Source organism: Cnephaeus nilssonii, assembly GCF_951640355.1.
Source record: "Cnephaeus nilssonii genome assembly, chromosome: 2".
Lineage (NCBI taxonomy): Eukaryota > Metazoa > Chordata > Mammalia > Chiroptera > Vespertilionidae > Cnephaeus > Cnephaeus nilssonii.
The window spans coordinates 11428920-11446883 of NC_137073.1; the positions used below are offsets into that span (position 1 = coordinate 11428920).

Consider the following 17964-nt stretch of genomic DNA (forward strand, 5'->3'; position numbering starts at 1 on the left):
CATGCATATTAGCATAACCAATGGACACAGACACTGGGGCAGTGGGGGCTTGCCTGGAGTGGGAATGGCTTGGGAGGGGGTCAATTGGGGGAAAAGGAGACTTATGTAAAACTTTAGATAATAAAATAAATATATATATATATATATATATATATATATATATATATATACACACACACACATATATACATGTATATATATACTGTATATAAAAGCCTAAGCCAGTGATGGGCAACCTTTTGAGCTTGGTGTGTCAAACTTCGCCAAAAAACTGAGCATAACTCGGGTAGTGTGTCACTTTGAGGGAAAAACATTATTTCGCGATATTTATAGTTTAAATAACATAAATGTATAATTGTTATATATAATTGTATTTAATAAACAAAAAAACTAAATATTTAACTTACCTGCTTAGTGACTTTGTTCATCCGTCAGTCGGTTTCTTTTGTTGGTCTTGATATTATTTAGCTTGTGTGGGGTGCCGTGAACTAAGATAAGTGAGGGGGAGGGGGAATTCTTTAACTAACCTGCCTATTAGTGACTTTTTTGTTGCTGAATTTCATTGGCTAAATCTTCAATTGAAGGTTGGTATTTTGTACGCTTCAGGCCCAAGCAAGCGCTACTAACTTCATCTGTCAATCTGTTTCTTTTGTTGGTTTTGATATTATTTAACACTGAGAATAAGGCCTCACAAAAGTATGTAGAGGGAAAAATTGTGAGTAAAGCCATTGCTATATTTTTCAGGGTGCTAAAAGTGTCTGGTAGTCGGTTCCAGGCACTCCAAATTTCCTGTTCGTAGTGGCACTCCTCTTGATTCTCCAAGCTTTGACCTCAAGTCGACAAACACCTGAGCCCAGATACTCCAAGCTTTGACCCCAAGTCGACAAACACCTGAGCCCAGATACTCCAAGCTTTGACCTCAAGTCGACAAACACCTGAGCCCAGATACTGTCTTGAAATTCTGCAAGTTGCATCTCCAAATCATCAATTTGCATCCATTGGAAACCATTTAATTCCAAACTACTGTAGACTACTACATCAGGATACTTAATTATTTTCATGGTCTGTTCTAGACTTCTAAATTGACTAAATCTATCACTAAACTGATCAAGTAATGAGTCTAAAACATGCTGGTACTTCATATGCAAGAGTTCCATTTCATTTTGTACAGCTGCACTGGCCTTCTCAAAATACTTTGTTACTCGAGGAAAATACTTATAAGTTTTAGTTTCTACATCTCGCTTGAAAATTTTAACTTTACTTTCAAAAGCTTTTATGTATCCAAACATAACGTCAATACTTTTGCCAAAACCGGTTTGGCTCAGTGGATAGAGCGTTGGCCTGTGGACTGAAAGGTCCCAGGTTCGATTCCGGTCAGGGGCATGTACCTTGGTTTCGGGCACATCCCCAGTAGGGGGTGTGCAAGAGGCAGCTGATCGATGATTCTCTCTCATCGATGTTTCTAACTCTCTATCCCTCACTCTTCCTCTCTGTAAAAAATCAATAAAATATATTAAAAAAAAATACTTTTGCCAAAACCTTGTAACTTTAAGTTCAGTTCATTAATATGAACAGAGAGATCTGTAAAAAACATTTATTGATTTTAGAGAGGAAGGGAGAGGGAGAGTGAGAAATATCAACGATGAGAGGGAATCATTGATTGGCTGCCTCCCACATGCCCCCCAATGGGGTTCGCGCCCACAACCTAGGCATGTACCCTGATGGGGAATCGAACGTGACCTCCTGGTTCATAGGTGCCCACTGAGCCAGGCTGGTTTAGCATCCGCTTCTACTCTTATTCTCAATACCTGTCAAACCCATCCTCCCCTCAGCAGCCACATCAGTCTTTAAAATATGGGTGAAAAATTAATCCCCCTTCAATGACTCCTTATGACACTTGGTATAAAAACCAAACTCATACTTGAAATGGATGAACTGTATGGCAGGTAAATTATATCGCAATAAAGCTGTTATTAAAGAATCCAAACTCCTGTGGTCTACAGACCTGAATGATCTGGCCCCTGCCTACCCCCTTGGCCCATCTAGTATGATTTTCCTCTCCCTCCCTCCCAGCCACACTCGCCATCACTCTGTTCTGCAAACATCCCACCATTGTTCCCACCTCAGTGTCTGATGTTTTTTTGTTGTTGTTAATCCTCACCTGAGGATATTTTTCCATTGATCTTTTAGAGAGAGTGGAAGAGAGGGAAAGACAGATGTGAGAGAAACATATTGATTGGTTGCCTCCTGCACCCACCCCGACCAGGGTCTGGGCCAGGGAGGAGCCTGCAACCAAGGTACATGCCCGAATCGAACCTGGAACCCTTTGGTCCGCAGGCTGACACTCTATCCACTGAGCCAAACCGGCTAGGGCTTTGATGTTTTTCCTGTAGCTTTCCCCTTGGCTTGTTCTTTCTCCTCATTCAGGTCCCACCTCTGGTATCTAAAGTAATGCCAGGTCATCCTTTTATCAAGTGTCCCCTTTGATTTTCTTCATTGCACCTAAAGACCCAAAATTATAAAGTTTGCTTGGTGGTGGTTGTTGTTTTCTGTCTCACCAGCTCATGACAATAAGAACTTATTTTTTACTCTTAAGTACAGTGCTGAACAGGTGAAGAAGTATTTGTTGAAGGAATTATGTGTTGAATCATTTCAGTTGAGCATTTGTGTTGGGCTTGTTAAATTTTCTGATGTTTTCAATAGAAAGCAAATTTTGTATTCACATTCATTTTAAAAATAAAGATGAGTCACCCTAGCCAGTTTGGCTCGGTGGATAGAGCGTCAGCCTGCCGACTGGAGGGTCCCAGGTTCGATTCCAGTCAAGGGCACATGCCCAGGTTGTGGGCTCGACTCCCAGTAGGGGACATGTAGGAGGCAGCCGATCAATGATTCTCTCTCATCATTCATGTTTCTATTTCTCCCTTCCTCTCTAAAATCAATAAAAATATATTAAAAAAAATAAAATAAAGATGAGTCACTAACTTTTGGAGCCTCTGTTATCTATAACATGAGGATGGAGTGGCAAGGTCAAACTGTATGATTTCTTAGATTTATTGTAACTCTGACTTCTAAAAGGAGGTTGTGATTGAAATGAGTACTGGACTGGCCAGCAACTTAATGGAAAATTGAGGACCAGGACCCAGAGCTTTGTCCTCAGTGTCACTAAACAGACTTTTTGGAAGCTCAAGGCCATCCTTCACTCTTGTCCCTACCAGCCAGCCTGGCAGTGCTTCCTCAGAAACCTCTCTGGACATTCTCCTTGGTACTAACCCCACTGCACCACCCTGGCCAGGTCAGCATCAGCTCTCCCAGACACTGCAACAGTCTCCTCTCTGCTTCCAGCCCCCAAACCCCAGGCCCATACTGGACCTGGATGCCCTTCCAAACACAGAACTTTGATCATACCCATATCACTCAGATGTGACTGGAGACATTCTAATTGAAAACACTTAGTGAACGTCACACAAAAGCTACTGAGGAACAGGCACTTGAGAGGTGGCCTAGGTGGTTCGGCCACACCTGGCTTCCTGGAGGGGAACACACTTTGAAGCCTGAAGCCGGAGGGAAGAAGATGGACAGCAGTGAGGGAGATGGTGTGTGTCGTTCAGAGGCAGAGCCGAAGTAAAGCCCGCGTACTTGAAGCTGTCAAACTGTCCTGACAGAACAAAGTCTGATTTGGAGGGCCAGGAGGTCTAGGCCAAAGCACCAAGGCTGATTTTGACATCCCAGGAAAGAAGACAAAATACAAGAAATCCCCTTCTCTTGGGGTGAGGGTCAGGATGACCTCCAAAAGAATCCCACAAGCAACCACTTCCCTTCAGTCAGACCCTGTTTTTCCTTTAAAGAGCCACCTTCTGCTATGCTCAGCCCACCCCAATCTCAGATGGGCCCATGATCCAGAGTTTACAAATTAGCATAATCTATCCCTCCTGGTTACAAGTATTGGTTCAGGGTTAGTATTCTGTTTCAACCCCAAATGGTGTACTAACGAAGTTCAGTTCTGGCACTAACTGCCCGAAGTTAGCATAGACACAAGTTAAGGGCTCAGTCCTTGACAAGACTGCCCCCACTTCAAATGCCAGCTGCAAGTGGAGTCCCCCAGCCACCTACACTTCTGAACAACTGGCTACAGATCTGAGAGTTTCCCATGACCCCCACTCCGTTTGATATTTGCTAGAACAGCTCAGAATGCAGGAAAGCGCTATGCTTCACGATTACAGTTTTATAACCAAGTCAGGAACAGCCAAATGAAGAGACACCTAGGGTGAGGTCTGGGAGGGTCCAAATACAGAGCGTCCCTCTCCTCATGGAGTCAGCATATCATCCTCCTGGAACATCAATGCATCCACCAACCAGGAAGACCTGGTTGGGCTTCACTGTCCAGGGTATTTATTGGGGCTTCATTATTTAGGCATGATTAATTCAACCATTACCATGTCACTGAACACAATCTCCAGGCCCCCTCCCTTCCCTCCTTGGATGCTGAGCTGGTGCAAAATCCCAACCCTCTTATCACAACGTTGGTCTTTGCGGTGACCAGCCCCCATCCTGAAGATATTCAGGGGCTTTCCATGGGTCACCTAAGGGGCTCATGAATAACAGACACTTGCAGAACTGAGAGAAAGAGACCAAGTTCAAATGGACACTGTTTGAGCTTTTGGCTCTAAGCATGCCTGAAGTCATTCTATCTTTGATTTTTTCAATTTTGTGAACCAACAAACTCCTCCCCACCCCCTTTTTTATGTTCAATCAACCTTAAATTGGAGTTTCCATTGTAGCTGAAAGCATCCTGAGAAGTACATGCCCTCTTACTGAGGAAGACGTGTTTCTCACTTCCTTATTCATATCTGGGCTTAACCTGGGCCCTGGATCCCATCCTTCCCACCTTCCCCAAAACTCATTACCATCCTTTCTACTGGCTCCTTTCTCCTTAGACTTGGACATAATTAGGTCTTCCTTGGGATATAAACAGGCAAATCTCTTCTTCCCTTTCAAACTACAACCCACCGTATCTTTCCTCCCCTTTTTGGTCACACTGAGACAGTTCTCCACATCCCTCCTTCCACTTATTCACCTTCCATTTGTTCTTCAATCCTCTACCATTTGGCTTCTGCTTCCACCACTTCCCTAAAATTATTCTCACCAAGGTCACTCAGCAATGGTAGTCATTATAGAAGACAACAGCAGTATTATGGATCTCTGTTTATCATTTGTTTTTGCCCATCTCCCCCCCCCCCCCATATACACTCTATACTCCCACATCCCCTGCACCCCCTGGTCTTTGGTGTGTGGTTTCTAACAGAACTTCCAGGTGGTTTTTCTTTTCTTTTTTTGTTTGAGGAATGTTGGAGGCTTTGCCTTGGAATTGACATCTCCCAGGGGCAACCCTTGGTCAACAGCTAAGGGGTGTTGGTATATGTAAGGCCCACTTCCCTCATTTCCTGACAAATCTGAGGCATAACTTGACATCCAAAGCTCCCTTGTGGTGAAGCTGCCTGAGATTACCTGCTTGCTTGGTTTCCTCTCCTGCTTTCCCCACTCCCTTACTGGTTTCTTCTCGTAGCACTTTTTAAATAAATCATCTGCACACAAATCCTCATCTCAGGGTCTGCTTCTGGGAAACCTGTTCCAAGACATCATCTCTGCGTATTTTTTACTCCTCTTTCTTTGTCTCGTTCCCCGGAATTAGGCTCTGGCCCTCCTCTTTCTACATATATTACTTGGACAATGTCATTCATATCTGTGGTTTCAACCACTATCATGTCTGATCGTGTGCAGTTCAGACCATCGGTCCATCTCTGCTGAAGAGCTAGCTCCACTTGGTTGGCCACAGACTCCTCCTGTGCTAATACAGTAGTCACAAGCCACATGTTCTTTGTGACCAGCAGTTAAACAGGCATGAGCAGGGCAAGGGCAAGGGGCCAGGGGCAGGTCACCAGGGTGGAAAGCCCCAGGTGCCCAACAATAGACAATTAAAGGGTGGGACCCTGCTCCCACGATGACTTTTCCTCCCCTCGCATATCTCTCGTCATGAGGTTTGGACCCTCTAACCTTTGCTCTCTAGAGGTAATATCTATGCCTGAGTTATATTTCAGCTCCAGGCCCAGATAAGCAAAACCAGCCAGGCTGATGTGCTGGCCAATCCATCAGCGGAAACCACAACCCTGGAAGGACACAGCTGGAAAGCTGCTGAAGATCCTACTGAGATCTCCTCCTGGGACCTCCCCTAACATCTCCACCCTCCGACCCTCAGGAAGAGGCCCCTGCGCTGCTAGCCCTGCCTCCCCGCTCCGCCCCATTAGCCTCCTCACTCCCAAGCTCCAAGGGCCCTCCCTTTACCTTCATAGCTTATTTCCTCAGCCCATTTCTTCTAGTAATTACTTCTACACTCACATCTTTACCAAATAAATGTTATCTTCGCTCTGAATTCTTTCCTAGCCAGAACCCAAGTGCCAAGGTTGCTGAACCCAGGTTTGGTCTGACCCCACTGGACAGACACCTGGTGCCATTCCCACGGCCTAGAACACTCAGTCACACTAGCTACATTCCAAGGGCTCAATGGCCACATGTAGCTAATGGTTACCACATTGGACAGTGCCAATATAGGACATTTCACTCATTGCAGAAAGTTTTATTGGACAGCTTAGACACATTTCCAAGTTTAACCTCATCACCAGCCCCTTGCTTTCCTTGTATTCCTCCACTATCAGACCGGGTCCTAGACAATGACGAGCCAACTACAGAGAAAGTGTGTGTCCAGGTACCAGGGAGGAAGATGACCACAGAACTAAAATCGTTTTCATTGATATTTCTCTGATCTGGGGAGATGGGTGGACAAAGATGGAAACATTAACAGAAGCTATCTGTCAGCTGATGTTTGGTTAGAGCAGAGGCTGGGGGGACCAAGGCTGGCTAGGCCACAATGAACTTTTCCAACTGCATCAGGCAGCCTCAGCCTTGCACATTCTCGTGTGAGTTAAGGCATTTACCCATCGCCAAACTCTCGGGTCAATTGCCTCTGTATTCCAGGATGAGCACTGAATCCAAACCAATAAGCTAAAGTCAGTTCTGGAAATATTGCAGATCTCAGAAAAGAGGCATGCTCCTACTGGAGTTGCTAAGCTATTAGGACTTAACGTTTGGCGCTATGGAAAGCCATTTTGCCGCCGAGAGGAGAGCCTGCCTAGAGCGAAGCCAACTGCGTGGGAAAGCCCAAGAGCCTCGAGAAGGCGAACCACAGGTTCCTGGTATCTTTCGGCCTCTTTATTGGGTAGTCCTCAAGAAGCTGAGCCTACTCTGGGATTTCCGATTGCTTGATCAAATAGGTTCCCTTATTGCTTAGGCAAGCTGGGGTTGGTCAAAGAGAACCTGGACTGAGAGAGGTCTCTTTGTGCTCCATTTAAACTATCCTCTCTACACCTTAATGATTCTCAATTTCTGTATCTGGCCGTGATGGCTCTCCTGAGCTCCAGCCTGTGCGTCCACCTGCCTCCTGAAGGCCCCAAACACGCCCCAAACCGACATTATTTCTGGTTCTCTCCCCCATCCCTGCCTTTATTTCCCAACCCGGAGACGGAGCCTCGTCCAAGCTCTAGTCCGTTTCCTCAGAGAAGCCGAGGTCGCAAGTTCAGGCTCCGCCTCCTCGCGGGGCCTGACCAAGGTCACCCCCATCTCCCCGGGGCCGGTTCCTCGGGGGCGGCTGCCGCGCGGGCCTTGGAAAGGCCGCTCAGCTCGCCGGCTGCCGGCCGGCGCCCACTCGAGCCTGCAGCAGGCCTCGCGACTCCACCCGCTAGATGGCTTCCCCGGGGCTGACTGCTCTCCGCGGTCCCGAACCCCTCTGCGGGCCGCCCCCCGCCCCGCGGCCGCCGGGCCCCCGCGGCCCCCGGGCGCGCACCTGCCCCGCCGCCAGGGCGGAGGGAGTGGGAGGAGGGCGGAAGTGAGCGTGAAGGTGCCCTTCCCTCCCCGCTCTTCTCTATGGTCGCTTCCTCCGGTGACGGGAAGGGGGTCCCGGAGCCTGCGCAGAGCCGGGCTGGGAGGCCGTCGCGGGGTGGGGGGAGGGGCAGGGAGCGGGAGCCGCCGCCGCCGCCGGAGCTAACCGCGGGGACCGAGATGCAGGTGGGACCGGAACCGGAACCCCCCTCTCCAAGTCCTCCTTTCCTCTCCGCGACCCGGCTGGCGCCTCCGAGAAGCCCTGGGTGGGAGCGGGCGTGGGGGCCCCCGAGGCAGGGGGGCGCTCGGCGCGGAGAGTGCAGGAGGCGGGGTGGCCCCCAGGAGACTGCGGCCCCAGGGCATGGGTGGGTAGAGGGGGTCCGGGGAGTCGGGTCGGGTCGGTGGGCTGCAGCGGGCCCGGAGGTCCGAGCCAGGAGCGGAGCCTGCACCCGCCACCACCCGCCCTTCGGGGAATATCAGAACTGAGCCAAGAGGCAGGTGCACCGGGCAGATGGGTCTGAGTCCTGTTTGACAGAAGAGAAACTGAGTCACCAGCTCAGGAGCCGCAGGGTCAGCGGGCCTGAGGGCGCTGGGTCAGCCTGTGGCGCGGCGGGTGGGGTGGGCCTGTGAGCGGCGGTGGCCTCTGCCTGGAGATCGGTTTCTCTTCTGTGTCCGCACCTCTTGGCGCGGGTCCCCTGTGCTCCGTGACTCTGGCATCTCCTGGCTTCGCGTTGGTTCGGGATGGTCCCTGTGCTTGGAGCCATCGGAGTGTGTAGGGCCTAGGCCAAGGAGGGAGGGGAGGGGGTGCTGACTGTGGGTCTGAATAGGAGTCTGAGGTTTTGGGGAGACTTTCCTAAGCTGCCTTCACCCCAGTCCTGGTGCCAGTCATTGTCCAGTGTAATATGGGGGAGGAGCACTAAATTCCATGTCCAGCTCTGCCATTTGCTAGTTGTAAGACCTCGGGAAATCTCTTCCTTCTCTTAATTTCTCTTTTAGAAGATTGGAGCCCATAAAGATAGCAATAATGGTAGTCATTCATTTTGTGCTTACTTTGTGCCAAGCACTGATGTGTTCCACTTAATTCTCCCGATAGATACAAAAACTGAAGCTCAGAGAGGACATATAATTTGTTCAAGATCACACGGCTAATAGGTGTCCGACTGGATTTCATCCCAAGTCTGACTCCATAACCCATGGCCTTAACCAGCAGACTAGCCAGCCTTTAGGGCACCCTCCCCAGTGAGAGAAGAGGGAGGGGAGAAGTCCGAGGGCCCCCGCTCCCTGTTTTATTTCGTTGGTGGCCAGCAAAGACTTGCCCTGACCCAGCCTCGTAGCCTTTCCTCACCTGGTGCTGCTGCCGCTGAGCTCCAGACTGAAGGAGCAGCAAAGAAGTGGGCTGTGACCATTCCAAGCCTTCTTCACACAGGGCTTGGGTGCTGGGCCCCGGGGGCAGCTTTCAAGACAATTGCTGTTTCAATCCATCATCCATCCGTCCTCCTCAATGAGCAGCCTCCCTAAGAGCTGGACCTCGGGATACGTGAGGCAGGGTCTCTGAGCTCTGTAGGCCTAGCTCCTCTGAGAACTGGGGCAGTGAGCGGCTATGACTGAGGTTGGTCCAGCGAGTCCCTGAAACTTGTGAGCTTCAGTCTCCTCATCTGTGATAGAGGTGATTAAAATCTCCCACAGGGAAAGGTAAGAACGGCACTTGCGAAGCCCGTGATGAACATCGAAGGGTCTGTGGTAGAGAAGGAGAAGGGAGATGACGTTGTAGAGGAAGGTGCTCCACAGCCCTTTATCACTCCCGGAACCAAAGCCTGGGAAAGCGGGTTGGGAAGGCAGCAGGGTGGGTGCAGCTAGACGTTGGGGAGCTGGTTGCCTGGGGCTTGTGGGGTGCGAGGGTCTTGGAAAGGGTCGGGAAGCAGTTGATGTTCTTCCCCATTGCTCTCTGATGAGTCTAGACCGGAGTGGGGAGTCTGGCTCGGGTGGGACTCTGCCCCCAGTCCCACCTCAGCAGTGACTCGGTGTATGTGCCTCTCTTTCTTCTGCAGCTGCTGCCGCTCACCCCGTGTCTTCTGGCCGCTTCCCTCTTTGCCGCCCCTCCCCACAGGCTCCCCCTCTCCACCTCCTGGGGACCATCATGAATGGTGCCCCTTCCCTGGAGGACGGGGCCTTCCCCTCTCCTCCTCCCTTGCCACCACCCCCTCCCCCTAGTTGGCGGGAGTTCTGTGAGTCCCATGCCCGGGCCGCTGCCCTGGATTTTGCCCGCCGTTTCCGCCTGTACCTGGCCTCCCACCCCCAATATGCAGGGCCCGGGGCCGAGGCTGCCTTCTCCCGCCGTTTTGCTGAGCTCTTCCTGCAGCATTTTGAAGCTGAGGTGGCCCGGGCCTCTGGTTCCCTCTCACCACCCATCCTGGCTCCTCTGAGTCCTGGTGTGGAGAGCCCACCACATGACCTGTCCCTTGAGAGCTGCAGGGTGGGCGGGCCTCTGGCTGTGCTGGGCCCTTCTCGATCATCTGAGGACCTGGCCGGCCCCCTCCCTTCCTCGGTCTCTTCCTCTTCTACAACCTCCTCCTCGAAGCCGAAGCTAAAGAAACGCTTCTCCCTCCGTTCAGTGGGCCGCTCCGTCCGAGGTTCAGTCCGGGGCATCCTGCAGTGGCGGGGCACCGTTGACCCTCCCTCCCCCGCTGGGCCCCTGGAGACCTCGTCAGGCCCCCCAGTGTTAGGTGGCAACAGCAACTCCAACTCCTCTGGTGGGGCTGGGACCATTGGCAGGGGCCTGGTTAGTGATGGAACATCCCCGGGGGACAGATGGACTCACCGTTTTGAGAGGCTGAGACTCAGTCGGGGAGGAGGGACCTTGAAGGATGGAGCAGGGATGGTGCAGAGGGAAGAGCTGCTGAGTTTCATGGGGGCTGAAGAGGCAGCCCCTGACCCAGCTGGAGTGGGCCGGGGAGGAGGGGCAGCTGGGCCTGCCTCAGGGGGAGGAGGGCAACCTCAGTGGCAGAAGTGTCGCTTACTGCTTCGAAGTGAAGGAGAAGGAGGAGGAGGAAGTCGCCTGGAGTTCTTTGTACCACCCAAGGTGAGACCCAAAGAAGGGGGGTGACTGGGTGAGCTGCCAAAGTGGTAATAGTCCACATACATAGCTTGGCTTACTTTGTTTTTTGTTTGTTTGTTTGTCTTTTATATTTTAATTGATTTCAGAGAGGGAGAGAGAGGTAGAAACATCGATGATGAGAGAGAATCATGGATCAGCTGCCTCCTGCATGCCCCCTACTGGGGATCAAGCCCACAAACGAGGCATGTGCCCTGACCCAGAATCCAACCGTGACCCTGGTTCACAGGTTGATGCTCAACCACTGAGCCAGACCTGCCAGCCTTTGGTTTTCAAAGCTAGCTCCTGACTCTGAGCTAGTAGCTGTGAGCAGGACTGAAAGAGTAGTGTTACTCCTTTTTGTCTAATCCCCTTAGGGTGTAGAAGGGAAGATGAATCTGGGGGGAAGGGAAAGACGGTCTTTACCACCAAAGGTCTGGATCTTGTTCTCTTCCAACCTAGGCATCTCGGCCGCGGCTCAGCATCCCCTGCTCTACCATCACGGATGTGCGGGCGACCACAGCCCTGGAGATGCCTGACCGAGAGAACACGTTTGTGGTTAAGGTGGGAGCCGTGAGCCCCCCTGCCCCCTTGGAACACTCCTGTCGGGGAGAAAGCGTTCAGTACATAAGAGCAAGGGGCATTGGTGGAAGGAGGTGCATGCACGTCAGGTTCCTTGAGCGTAGGTCCCTGAAGCTACAGCTTTGCTGGGAGCAGGGGAGAGAGGCCGGATGTTTTTGTTCTCAGTAGGGGTGCCTTAAGGCCTTAGGAACTGGCAGTGCCGATGGACCTCCTCTTGTCCCATAGGTGGAAGGCTCCTCCGAGTATATCCTGGAGACAGCTGATGTTCTACATGTGAAGGCCTGGGTGTCTGACATCCAAGAATGCCTGAGCCCGGGGTGAGGAACCTCACTGTGCACTGAGGAAACCCGGGCTGGGGTGGGAGCAGCCTGGCCTCTCCCCTGGTGACATTCCTGCCAGCACCATTTCCCTGTCTGCAGGCCCTGCCCTGCTACCAGTCCCCACCCCATGACCCTCCCGCTGGCCCCTGGGACCTCGTTTCTTACAAGAGAGAACACAGACAGCCTGGAGCTGCCCTGCCTGCAGCACTCAGAGAGTCTGCCCAGCCAGGATCTGCTGCTGGGACCCAGCGAGAGCAACGACCGCCTGTCACAGGGTAAGGTGGACCTCGGAGCTGTGAGCCTCAGACTGCCAGGAAAGACCCCCTGCTTTTGGTCACCCCCTTCCTGCCCCTCAGCTGCCCACCCCCACCCACCAAATATTTGTCTTTTGTCCCAGAACATGCTAAGCCACAGTTTGCCATCTAGGACCATCAGCATCACCACTCACACAAGCTCCAAGGAAACCCCTCGCCTGCCTTCCCTGCCCAGCCTTGTCACCTCTCCCGTAAGCCTTGTGCAGACCACCACTCTGGCTGCAGATACAGTTCTCGTCTCCCGGCTTCCAGAACACTTTGTACACATCTTTGTTTTGCTCTTCCTCTGTGTTTCTGTGCATGTGTCAATGATACCAGTCTTCTTTTGACGGTATTTCTTAGCCTGACTAAGCACGTGCATACCCTCACCCACACACATAAGCACAGAGACTGTAAATTTACCTGACCCCAGCTCACCTTTCTAGACTCCACTACACCCTTTCCTCATGACCTGCCATTCTGAGTTTCAGTGTCACAGTGCCTAGCCTAACTATAGGCTGTGTTCGGTGAGTAAAACGAATGATAGACTCTTAAAGCTAGAACAGACCTTACAAGCCATCAGTTCTAATCCCCTCTGTTCTCAGGCAGCTAACACCAAGGAGGAGAAATGGCTTTCCCAATGTCACCTGAGAGTCACTAGCAAAGATGGGCTATGCCAGCTTGATGCCTGAGCTTCTGCGCTCTACCCTGCACACATACTCATCTGAGCGGTGACTGTGTACAACATTCCCGCCTGCCACTCAGCAGACATTCGGGAATGCCCTAGTACCTACCTGGCTCTGTGCCAGGCTTGGGCAAGATGGGGGATGCAGACATGCCTGAAATTAGCTCCTTGCCCTCCATGGGCTCACAATATAGCTGAGCAGACAAGACATCTAAAAAGCAGGACTTTAAAATGGAGAGTTTATGCTTAGTGTTCTCTGAGCAGCACGAGCAAGAAGAAAGTGCCTTGGGAGCTCAGAGGAGGAAGAGAATCAGGGCTAGAAGGAGGATTTTTTTAAAAAACATTTTTTCATTGATTTGAGAGAGAGAGAAATAGAGACAGAAACATCAATGATGACAGGGAATCATTGATTGTCTGCCTCCTGCATGTTGGACCGAGCCCGCAACCCAGGCATGGGCCCCTGACGGGAATCGAACCTGGGACCCTTTGGTCCACAGGCCAACACTCTATCCACTGAGCCAAATTGGCTACGGCATAGAAGGAGGATCTTTGATGCCTCTGAGAGTTGGAGGCTTTGACCTATTGACCAAAAAAAAGGACCCACCCCCCCTCTTTTATTTTGCCAGGGCCTGGGCAGGACCCCCATTTAAAAAAAAATGTTTTTATTGATTTCAGAGAGAGGAAGGGAGAAGGAGAGAGAGAAACATGAATGATGAGAGAGAATCATTGATCGGCCATCTCTTGTATGCCCCCTACTAGGGCTGGAGCCTGCAACTGGACATGTGCCCTGATGGGAATCTATCCATGACCTCCTGGTTCATGGGTCAATGCTCAACCACTGAGCAACACTGGCCGGTCAAGTTGAGACCCCCTTTAAAAAACTTTTTTGTTTGTTTGTTTTGTTAATTCTCACCTGAGGATATTTTTCCATTGATTTTAGAGAGAGTGGAAGGGAAGGGAAGAGACAGAGAGGGAAACATCGATGTGAGAGAGATATATCAATTGGTAGCCTCCCACACACGCCCTGACCAGGGCCAGGGATTGAGCCTGCAACCAAGGTACGTGCCCTTGACTGGAATCGAACCGAGATCCTTCAGTCTGCAAGCTGACACTCTTATCTACTTAGCCAAACCAGCTAGGGCGTGGGACCTTTTTTTAATGCAAAAATATTTGTCTCCATTTCTACTGGCAATTCAAAAGATAGAGGCTCCATGGCCAGTGTGACTTAGTGGTTAGAGCATCAGCCCTCACACCAGTGGGTTAGGGTTTCGATTTCCAGTTAAGGACACATACCTGAATTGCAGGTTTGGTCCTCTGTCCCGGTCCGGGCACGTGCAGGAGGCAGCCAATTGATGTGTCTCTCACATTGATGTTTCTTTCTCCCCTTTCCTCCTTCCCTTCCACTTTCTAAAAATCAATGGAGCCCTCGCCTGTTTGGCTCAGTGGTTAGAGTGTTGGCCTGGGACCGAAGGGTCTCGGGTTTGATTCCTGGTCCAGGGCATGTACCTCGGTTGCAGGTTCCTTAGCCCCGGTGGGGGCACATGCTGGAGGCAACCGATCAATGTCTCTCTCATGTCGATGTTTCTCTCTCTCTCTCTTTCTCTCTCCCTTCCTCCCCGCTCTTCTCTCCTTCCCATCTCCCTCCCTCCCTTCCACTCTCTCTAGAAATTAATGGAAAAAATATTCTAGGGTGAAGATTAAAAAATAATAATAAAAATCCATGGAAAGATATCCTCAGTGAGGATTAACAACAACAACAGAAAAGGTAGAGGCACTTTTGGCTTCTAGGACCTCCTTTCAGTAACTGTAACCCCTGAGCAGTGTATGCAACCTAAGTTAGCCATTGGTGGGAAAATATCAGGATCCCTGCCTGGAGAAGGATCCAACATTTCAGCCAGCTGACCCTGCCAGTCCAGGGAGGACTAGTGGGAGGTGGCCCAGGCAGACCACACCTGTCAAAGAGTAGCTTCTCTCGTCCTAGCTGGTTTGGCTCAATGGATAGAGTGTTCAGACCCTGCGGACTGAAGGGTCCCAAGTTTGATTCCGGGCAAGGGCACATGCCCGGGTTGCTAGCTCGATCCCCAGTAGCGGGTGTGCAGGAGGAAGCTGATCAATGATTCTCTCTCATCCTTGACTTGAGGCCCAGTGCACAAATTCATGCACAGGTGGGGTCTGGCTGGCCCGCCCTGATCAGCCAGGTGGGAGGGGAGGGGCCCCAGGCAGTTGGCTGGCCCCATCCCCTGGTCAAACTCCCAGTCGAAGGGACAATTTGCATATTAGTCTTTTATTAAATAGGATGTTTCTATCTGTCTCTCCCTTCCTCTCTGAAATCAATAAAAATATGTTAAAAAAAAAAAAAAGTAGCTTCTCCAGTTCTCAACTTTGCCTTCCTGTTTTTTTCCAGGGGCATATGGGGGCCTTTCAGACCGCCCTTCAGCATCCATCTCCCCCAGTTCCGCCTCCATTGCTGCCTCCCATTTTGACTCAATGGAACTGCTTCCCCCAGAGTTGCCACCCCGCATCCCCATTGAAGAGGAACCCCCGGCTGGGACAGTTCATCCCCTCTCAGCCCCCTACCCACCCCTGGACACTCCAGAAACAGCCACAGGTACCAGAGGTGTGAGTGTGTCTGTGTGCAGGCATGGTGGCCCACCTCCTGAAACTTGTCCTGGGACCCTGAGGGAGCTGACCAGGGGGAGGGAAGTGACCCAGGAAGGGGAAGCAAGGCTTTTCCCCCAGGATGGGGGAGGCTTCCTTGACACCCAGGTTTCCCTCCCTCTCTCCTTCCTGAAGGGTCATTCCTGTTCCAGGGGGAGTCAGAGGGAGGTGAGGGGGAGCAGCCCCTCTCAGGGTATCCTTGGTTCCACGGGATGCTCTCTCGACTCAAGGCTGCCCAGTTAGTACTGGCCGGAGGCACCGACTCCCATGGTGTTTTCCTGGTACGTCAGAGTGAGACGAGGCGGGGCGAATACGTCCTCACTTTCAACTTCCAGGGCAAGGCCAAGGTGAGTGACCGAGGAAAAGGCCTGTCCTCCGCAGGGAGCTGGCGGGTGGAGCGGGGAACGTTGCCATCGGGGAGATGTGTTCCGTAATTGGCAGGGGCTTGGGCTCCTGCCTCACCTTGCTTATCCTGCCCTCAGCACCTGCGTCTGTCGCTGAATGAGGAGGGTCAGTGCCGGGTCCAGCACCTGTGGTTCCAGTCCATTTTTGATATGCTCAAGCATTTCCGGGTGCACCCCATCCCTCTGGAGTCTGGAGGCCCCAGTGATGTTGTCCTTGGCAGCTATGTTGTGTCCTCCCAGCGGCAGCAGGGTGAGCAGAGCAGGTCTGCAGGGGAGGAGGTGCCCGTGCACCCAAGAAGTGAGGAGGTGTGTGTGCCAGCAAGGTGGGGTGGGGGCCTGTGAAGAGGAGAGGCTTTGTTGGGGAGAACAGGGAGAGAAGGGGTCTGTGTGTTGGGGTTTCAGAGGGAAAAAAGTATGCCGAGGAGGCAGGCAGGCAGAGGGCTCCTGCTGGAGCCGGGAGGACGTGGAGAGTGGGCTGGCGCATTCCCATTCCATCAGACTCCTCTGTTCCATTTGTCTGTCTCCTAGATACACCGCCCGTGTCTTTGCCCTTCCTCATCACCTTGCCTTGGGCCTGCCCTTTTGGGGAATGCTCTGTTCGATCCCCTTCCCTCTTCCCTAATGTTTGATGTCCCTGTCTGATCTCTCCCTTTTCCCCACCCCCACGTCCCATCTGTCCCCACGTTGCCCCTCCCCCCCAGGCCGAGAGCAGGCCGGGAGCCATGCAGGGGTGTGCGAGGGAGATCGATGCTACCCCGATGCCTCCTCCACCCTCATGCCCTTCGGAGCGAGTGACTGTGTGTAAGTGTGGTCCTCCTCTCACCTCCGCCCATGATCCATCTTTCATGGATGGGGGGGTTGCTCAGAAGATGGGATGTGGGGAGATAGCACATGGCTCCTGGGGGGGATAGTGAAGGGGAGGCTGCTGCAAGAGCTTGCCTCCCTCCACAATTAGTCTGTCTTCTTACCATTCCTATCCAGAACCGAACACCTCCCACGACCCACCCCCACCCCCTGAACCCCCCTCGTGGACAGATCCCCCACATCCTGGGGCAGAAGAGGCGTCGGGGATGTCAGAAGTGGCAGCAGCAACAGCCACAGCAGCCAAAGAGAGGCAAGAGAAAGAGAAAGTGGGCAGTGGAGGGATCCAGGAAGAGCTGGTCCCCGTGGTTGAGCTGGTCCCCATGGTTGAATTGGAAGCGGCCATGACACCAGGCATGGAGGTCCAGGGAGGCCCTGGATCTGGTGGGGTCCCTGAAGCCACACCAATGGTGCAGCTCCAGCAGTTACCACTAGGGGGCGATGGAGAAGAAGGGGGCCACCCCAGAGCCATTAATAACCAGTACTCCTTTGTGTGACACCCTACCCCCACCCTTTCTCCACTCTCTTGCTCCTCAGCCCTCAGTTCCTGAGACGGGGGCTGAGCAGGCACCTAGAGGAGCGGTAGGAATCCCCTCCCCATATGCTTCCTTACCCTTGATGGCCAAGGGCATATATGCTGGTACAAGAAGAGGTTCGTTCAAGAGTCCCGTTAACTCCCCAGTTCATACACTACAGGTGCCCGGTCCCCTGGGGAGGGAATTTGGGCTCCTTTACCTCTCCAAGGGGCTCTATGGTCAGCCCCGCCCCTGGGGGCCATTTCCCCATTATCTACCCCCCAGCCCAAGGAGGGGTGAGGGGGAAGGGCTGTCAGTTAATATTAAGGTGGTTGTTGTTGTTGTTTTAAACAAAATGGAGAAGCATAAATAAATAAAAGGGTTTATCTCAGTTCATTGTGGTGACTGTGGCCAGTGTTTGCCGTGGGGGCTGGGACAGGGGGTCAGGAAGGTAGCCCACTCGTGTTGTGAGCCCCAGAGCTGAGCGGCCAGAGGGCTGGTCAGATGAAGTCCCTGTTTCTCCCTAGTCCTGCACTTTCTGTCCATTGCTTCTCGGGATTGTCCTGTGTGTTGAGCGGTAAGTACAGAGCCAAATAGCGCTTCTCGGGGTCTCTGGGCAAGTTCTC

At 52.1% G+C, this 17964-nt stretch overlaps 1 protein-coding gene across 6 annotated transcripts; it reads left to right on the plus strand.

The window, feature by feature from the left end:
- The first annotated feature begins 7930 nt into the window (after positions 1-7930).
- On the plus strand, positions 7931-17732 carry SH2B1 (SH2B adaptor protein 1). Of its 6 annotated transcripts, none has more exons than XM_079783081.1 (10): positions 7931-8115; positions 9978-11008; positions 11483-11584; positions 11828-11919; positions 12022-12197; positions 15305-15508; positions 15694-15905; positions 16041-16268; positions 16664-16763; positions 16944-17084. In XM_079783081.1, coding segments are annotated over exons 2-10 (2058 nt in total). In that variant the 5' UTR covers positions 7931-8115; positions 9978-10066; the 3' UTR covers positions 16946-17084. The 6 variants fall into 6 exon arrangements, with proteins under 6 accessions (XP_079639207.1, XP_079639208.1, XP_079639209.1 ...); XM_079783082.1 differs by lacking the exon at positions 7931-8115 and adding an exon at positions 8126-9621; XM_079783079.1 differs by lacking the exon at positions 7931-8115 and having other exon boundaries at positions 16041-16212; positions 16944-17127.
- Positions 17733-17964: the final 232 nt, after the last annotated feature.

What these genes read in the sequence shown, in the direction of transcription:
- SH2B1 (XM_079783083.1), top strand. Translation starts at nt 10,067, where the DNA reads ATGAATGGTGCCCCTTCCCTGGAGGACGGGGCCTTCCCCTCTCCTCCT. An exon ending in CAACGACCGCCTGTCACAGG is followed by an intron (nt 12,198 to 15,304) that starts GTAAGGTGGACC and finishes GTTTTTTTCCAG; the next exon opens with GGGCATATGGGGGCCTTTCA. An exon ending in GTCCTCCCAGCGGCAGCAGG is followed by an intron (nt 16,213 to 16,943) that starts GTGAGCAGAGCA and finishes ATTCCTATCCAG; the next exon opens with AACCGAACACCTCCCACGAC.